The 6,629-nt window shown below is 43.9% G+C and overlaps 1 protein-coding gene across 1 annotated transcript in view; it reads left to right on the top strand.

Annotated features, from left to right (window-relative positions):
- The window catches only part of LOC311053224 (leucine-rich repeat neuronal protein 1), a gene marked incomplete at its 3' end in the record, with an annotated part of 16,706 nt that extends 10,650 nt beyond the window's left edge, over positions 1-6,056 (top strand). The window contains 5 exon segments of the mRNA XM_084068681.1: positions 185-314; positions 944-1,131; positions 2,020-2,166; positions 2,816-3,152; positions 5,764-6,056. Coding sequence (XP_083924807.1) covers positions 185-314; positions 944-1,131; positions 2,020-2,166; positions 2,816-3,152; positions 5,764-6,056 — 1,095 coding nt within the window.
- Positions 6,057-6,629: the final 573 nt, after the last annotated feature.

Genomic DNA, 6,629 nt, shown 5'->3' with positions numbered 1-6,629 from the left:
AATGAAGTAAATAGGGTCTTAGTGGTAAAATACATGTGTTTAAGACCTGATGACATTGTAAACATTATTGTATTAAAACTAAAACTAGCAAAACTGCTCTGCTGGTGATACACAGACCTCAGGCTTTGTTTTTGGTTCCCCGTCAACCAATGAAACACCTTCTCTTTCCCTCTTTCGCCGTCAGGTGACCTCAGAGGCCGTCGCAGCGCCAATCATATCGGAGCAAGGGCGTGGCTTAACCAGGAACAGGAAGAAGCAGCGAGTGTCTGAACCCGGAGCGCTGATTATTGAACGCGTGGAGCCGACAGACGCAGGTACCTCACCTGGAATAATATCACACCACCGACTACTGATTAGATTAGATGTCCTATGTTGTATTATCCACAACTGCAAATAATTGACATAGAATTTACATACAATACATACTATAGGCTCTATGCACAGCAGCCATATTGGGAATGAATTGGGCGCCTTCCTTCACAGGTGTTACCAATGATACTAATTAAGGCTCAGTTCCATTCAGTGTGGCATAGTGGTTGTCTTATTTTCAAGGACCCCCATAACTCTGAGAGTGTACAAATGGAACCAAATGGACCCTTACGGGTCCATTTGGTTCCATTTGTACACTCTCAGAGTTACACACCCACCATAAGGGGCCATTTGGGAACCAAAATGGAGTGTTTCTAGTGAGCCAACATGCACGTTATCAGCATCCTGACCAGAATGGAACAGAGCCTTCATTAGTATCATTGGTAACACCTGTGAAGGATGTAAGAAGAGGCCCAATTTCTTTACAATATGGCTGCTGTGCATAGAGCCTATTACAGCCCAGCCTACCCGCAGCAGCATCTGTTATTAGCTCTCCCTCTCTCTCCCCCCCCCTCTCTCTCTCTCTCTCTCTCTCTCTCTCTCTCTCTCTCTCGCTCTCTCTCTCTCCCTCTAGGTCTGTATACATGTGTAGCGTGGAACGCAGAAGGAGCCGACACCAGGAGCGTGTCGGTGTCTGTCGACCACCAGGGCGGCGTGCTGTCCGACCAGGGGAGCAGGCAGAGAGACGATCCCAGCCGAGAGGAGCCGTGGCTGGGGAACTACTCCAGCCCTGCAGGGGGCTCCCTGGTGGTTCTGGCCAAGGTAGACAGACTGCTGTTATTGGATAGATCAGCTGTTTGCGGCGTGTATGAATGAGAGGCCCAACAGTTAAATGAAGTAATCGATTTTAATCAAGTATAAAAAATAACAGATTTTTAATATAATAATAGATTTTCAAAAATGAAAATCTATTAGGTTGTGAGGCAATCTACAACCTCACAACCTTAATCTACATCTCACTGTGAGCTTGTAGATCGGATCTTTTTGCTATGTTTGTGCTAGACTGTTGTACAACAAAGTATAAAATAGGGCTTAATTGGTTAATCATACTAATTGATTTTATTCAATTTTTGATTTACTCATTAAGACCGGGAAATAATCTGTGTCATTTTTAGATTTCTTTGGCTATTCAAAAATAGCAGATCTACAAGCTCGTAGCGCAGCACCGAGTGTCGCGCTATGAGCTTGTAGATCTGCTAATTTCTTTTTTATCGTGAAAGTTTGTGGAAATCTTTTGAATATATATATTGTTTTATATTTTTGACTAAAATCTTTGCTTCTGGGGGATTCTACAAAAAAATATGTTTTCTAAATCCTAACAGTTTTTTTTTTTTAAATATCAGTGTTTCTCAAACATTTTCATGTCAAGGACCCCAAAAATGATATGCATTTGGCCGCGGACCCCCATCTCAAAATATTTTGTAATAGGGACCCCAGAAGCAAAGATTTGAGTCAAAATGTACTACGAGCTTGTAGATCTGCTATTTTTGAAAAATCGTGAAAAAATATTTTTTACATTTTTTTTCAAAAAAACGATTTAGAAAACATTTTAAGAATCGGACTCGGGCCTTAATGGGTTGAGTAAAACATTTGAGTACTTTTTCCACCACAGACAGATTGTGATGTTGTTCTCACCGTGTGGTGTTACAGGTGGTCCACGCCCAGTCTGTGGTGTTGGAGTGGAGGCTGTACCCCAACAGAGAGGCTTCATCCGGGGGGGACCTGCCCGTCCCTCTGCCCCGCTGGACCAGTGCCACGGTGCACATAGACAACCCCCAGATCAGCTACACCGCCAAGGTTACCTATCAATCTATCAATCAATCAGTCAGTCAGTCAGTCAGTCAGTCAGTCAGTCAGTCAGTCAGTCCATCCATACAGCCTTGTCTTTATTGTTTTCGTTTTTTTCTTATTAACCCATTAAAAACGGCAACGGTTTTAATGGGTTAAAGTTGGTTCCGTCTTTTTCTTTATGTAAAGCGACTTTCAGTACTTAAGAAAAGTGCGATATAAATATGAGCTATTATTATTATTATTATCCATCCATCCACCCATCCCTCCCTCTCTCAGTCAAATCGATGGCTCTGAGAGTCAGGAATGAAATGCCTTGCTCAGACGCAACACCCGAGCGCAACCAAACATAAAATGACTTGTCTTTTAGTTCTGCTGGATCTCTTCTCCACTAGTTCCCTCACTGACATTTTAGTCTAGTTTTTATTTGTTGACGAAATGGTCAGCACATTTAGTCTTAGTTTCAGTCATCATAGCTTAGCTTTTATTTCGTTTTTAATTCGTTTTCGTCAGTGAAAAAAGGTAGACGACCGACATTTTTCCTCATAGTTTTAGTAGACGAAATCAACACTGCTGTGTAATCAACTTTAAGACTCCCCAACAACTGAATAATCATAGTCTCTCTCTCTCTCTCTCTCTCTCTCTCTCTCCCCCCTAGGTCCCTGTGGACGTGCAGGAGTACAACCTGACGCACCTCCTTCCCTCCACCCAGTACCAAGTCTGTCTCACCGTCTCCTCCTCTCCTCTCTCCTCCTCCTCTCCTTCTCCTCCTCCTCCTCCCCCTCCCCCCGCTCCTCGTCCCTCGTCCTCGCCCCCGTCCCCTCCCTCCTCTGCGTTCTCCTCCTCCTCCCCCGCCTCCTCCTCGTCCCCGTCGTCCCCGTCCTTCCACACCTCCTCCTGTCTGAACTTCACCACCAAGGACTCGGGTTTCTCCGTCCAGGTGGTGGCGTCTCAGCACGTCAGCAGCCGCCGCGTGGCGCTGGCGGCCGTCATGGGTGAGATAAAACAGCATTCATGTTACACGAATATACGTTTATATATTGTTGCTCAGGGACGTGCACAGATAGACTCTAGGTGGTGCTAGAGCCCCTGCCCTTTGCCCTCTTGACCAGAAGTGCCCTTTTGAAAAAAAAAAAGGGGAAAAAAAGTTTTTTTGTTTTTTTTTCATTTTTCATTTTACAGCAGGGGTCTTCAACAGGGGGTCCGGGACCCCCAGGGGGTCCTCAGAGTTACTACAGGGGGTCCGCCAAGTCTTTATGTGATGTGATTTTTCTTTTTACCATAACCACTCGAAACCTAGCATCCCTTTTCTGAGGAGAATTTTAGCCAAAAATAGCAGATCTACAAGCTCACAACGCCTCGCGCTGCGAGGCGTTGTGGGCTTGTAGATCGGCTATTTTTGGCAAAGAGGTATAGGTGTAGAGGGAAAAAAGAGCAGACCAAGTCAACAAAAAAAAAGTATAATTTACTTGAGCACCTGCCCCTCAAAATGTCTGTGCACGCCACTGTTGTTGCTGTCCGGCAGGAACCAGCTGACTCCATTTTGATGCTTTTGCATTTTTTTCCCATAAATCAGGGCCAGTGAACACCCTTTATGTCTGTGTGTTGGTAAAAAAAAAATATTGAACCAATGAAAAGTATTAAAAAGCGCTTCTGACAAAACCAGCTAACTCCATTGGATCCTCAAACTTTCTGCTAAACCAGCTAACTCCAGCAAAGGGGGGTGGAGTTAGCTGGTTTTCCTGACTCCAGGCTCCACCCCCTTTTGACCTCCAACCTCATTGTGAGCTTGGAGGTCCATTCAGCTGTTCTTATCAATGATGAACAAAACCTCCTAACTGTTCCAGGGACCCCCAGAAGCATCGATTTGAGTTACAAATGTTCGCTTTACAAATGTATATTTTCAAAGATTTGCACACATTTTCTCGATTTTTCATATATAGCAGATCTGCAAGCTCATAGCGCGGCACTCGGTGCCGCGCTATGAGCTTGTATATCTGCTATTTTTGAATAGCCAAAGTGTAAAATAATGCTTTTTAGCTCAAATCAAGAAGTGACACAGATGCGTTCCAGGTCTTAAAGGGTTAATTAAATAATAGTTTGAAGAAATAGGATATGCATCATGATTTATTGGTAGAAACCAGTATATGTTAAATCAGACATTAAGCACCCCTACAGCCCAAATGGAATGTTCCTCTCTTGCATAACATCTTTTTTGCATGATTCGAATCGACTGAGAGATTGGCAATCTCAGTCGAATCATGCAAATCAATATTTTTTTTTGTAGCATTAGTCGACTATTAGTCAACTAATAGTCGACTAATGGTCGACTATAGGCAACATTTGGTCGATCAGAGTCGACTAGAAATACTTAGTCGGGGACAGGCCTATGAACAGCATTCGTATACATGAATATACATTTACATGTAAGTACCGTTTATCAGTGGTGGAAAAAGTACTCACATTTTGTACTTAAGTAAAAGTATCAATATTGTAGAAATAGTCTGTTACAAGTTCGGTATTCAAAATTGACTTGAGTGAAAGTAAAAAAAGTATTGGCATCAAAATGTACTTAAAGCACCAAAAGTATACTCATTATGCAGAGAGGTCCCATTTAAAGTTTTCAAAATGTATCGAAATCTTTTGAAAATAGCAAATCTTCAAGCTCACAATGCGTCCTTCAGATATATGAGCTTTTAGATCTGCTATTGTTTTTTAAGTGCAAATATTTGATTCTTTTTTTTTTAAAGGGAACATTTGTAACTCAAATCTTCCCTGGAACAAAATATTTGGAGATGTCTGTGGCCAAATACATATATTTTTGGGGGTCCTTGACATGAAAAGGTTTGGGAACCACTCATATTAAAGCAACATGTTTTCAGAAAACTGTTAGGAGTTTTAGAAGAGGAATCCCCAGAAGCAAAGATTTGAGTTACAAATGTTCGCTTTAAAAATGTATATATATTCAAATATTTGCAAAAATCGGTGCTGCGCTATGAGCTTGTAGATCTGCTATTTTTGACTAGCCAAAGAAATCTAAAAATGACACAGATTCTTTCCCGGTCTTAACACATTAACCGCCAAGAACGTAGTCCTACGGTCCGTTAAATCCAACTGTTAAGCGCCGAGACCGTGGCCCTACGGTCCGGGTGCTTTTTCCTTTTTTTCGAAAAAAATAATAATAATACAATTTCTACACGGACCATTTTCAGTGTAACACCACCGGAAGTCGGGACTATTTGCGATCCCGTTTTTCGTTTCCCGTCGGCCTCCATTCTAAGGCACACACTGAAAGTCCATTTTAAACCCTTGTAGTTTTTTTCTCCTCGCATTTCCCATGTTAACATAAACGGTCAGAACTCAAACATGGCTGCCCCGTTTGACACGTGGTCTTGAGTGGGAGACGCAGGCAGATGTCGGCGATGTATGTAAACAAAGCAGAGATCACTTTTATGGATTTTAACAAGGTCTATGGCGACGTGAAAAAAAACAAAAAACAACAAAAAAACCTTGGCACTGGTGAGTACATTCTGAGATTAGCCCTTGGCGGTGGATGTGTTAATGTGTTAACATGTCCATATGTCTGTCCTCTGTCTTCTCCATCAGGCTCCATGTTCGCCCTGTCCCTCATGTCTCTGCTGCTGGTGTTCATGGGCCGCCGCGTCCCGGGGAAGGGCCACTCCCTGAAGACCTACGTCCAGCACGCCACCTCCATCCCCCTCAACGAGCTGTACCCCCCTCTCATCACGCTGTGGGAGAAGGACAAGGACGAGAACAGAGAGGAGGACGACGAGGAGGACGAGGAGGAGGAGGAGAGGAGGGACGAGGAGGCCCGGGGCGTAGGAGGAGCGGCGGGCGGCGGGGTGCAGATCGACACCTCCAAGACCTATATGTGGTAGACTGGATGGAGGGAGGGAGAGGATGGACAGATGCAAAGGACAAACGGATGGAGGGACGGATTGAAGGACAACTTCTCTGACTTCCTGTGAAAGTGACGAACATTTGAGTGTTTGGATGGATGGATGATGGATAGATGGACGGACGGATTGAAGGACATTTCTCAGACTGAAGAGCATTTGAGTCCTCGGACCAATAGAGCTCTATGCACAGCAGCCATAGTGTGAAGACATTCGCAGGTGTTGCCAATGACACTAATGAAGGCTCTGTTCCATTCTGGTCAAACAGAGTCAGGGTGCTGATATTGTGCATGTTGGCTCACTGGAAACACTCTGCTACACCGGTGGGTCTAAAATGTGGGTCCAGGGACCCTCATGGTTCCTTAAGAGGTTTCCAAATGGCCCCTTACGAGTGTGTAACTCTGAGAGTGTACAAATGGAGCCAAATTGACCCGTAAGGGTCCATTTGGTTCCATTTGTACACTCTCAGAGTTATGGGGGTTGTGGAAACCACTGTGCTACACTAAATGGAACAGAGCCTTCATTAGTATCATTGGTAACACCTGTGAAGGAAGT

The sequence above is a fragment of the Gymnoscopelus microlampas genome, assembly GCF_963454915.1.
Source record: "Gymnoscopelus microlampas genome assembly, chromosome: 10".
Lineage (NCBI taxonomy): Eukaryota > Metazoa > Chordata > Actinopteri > Myctophiformes > Myctophidae > Gymnoscopelus > Gymnoscopelus microlampas.
Note: the sequence above shows the minus strand (reverse complement) of the source record. Positions and strands in the feature narration are given on the sequence as shown.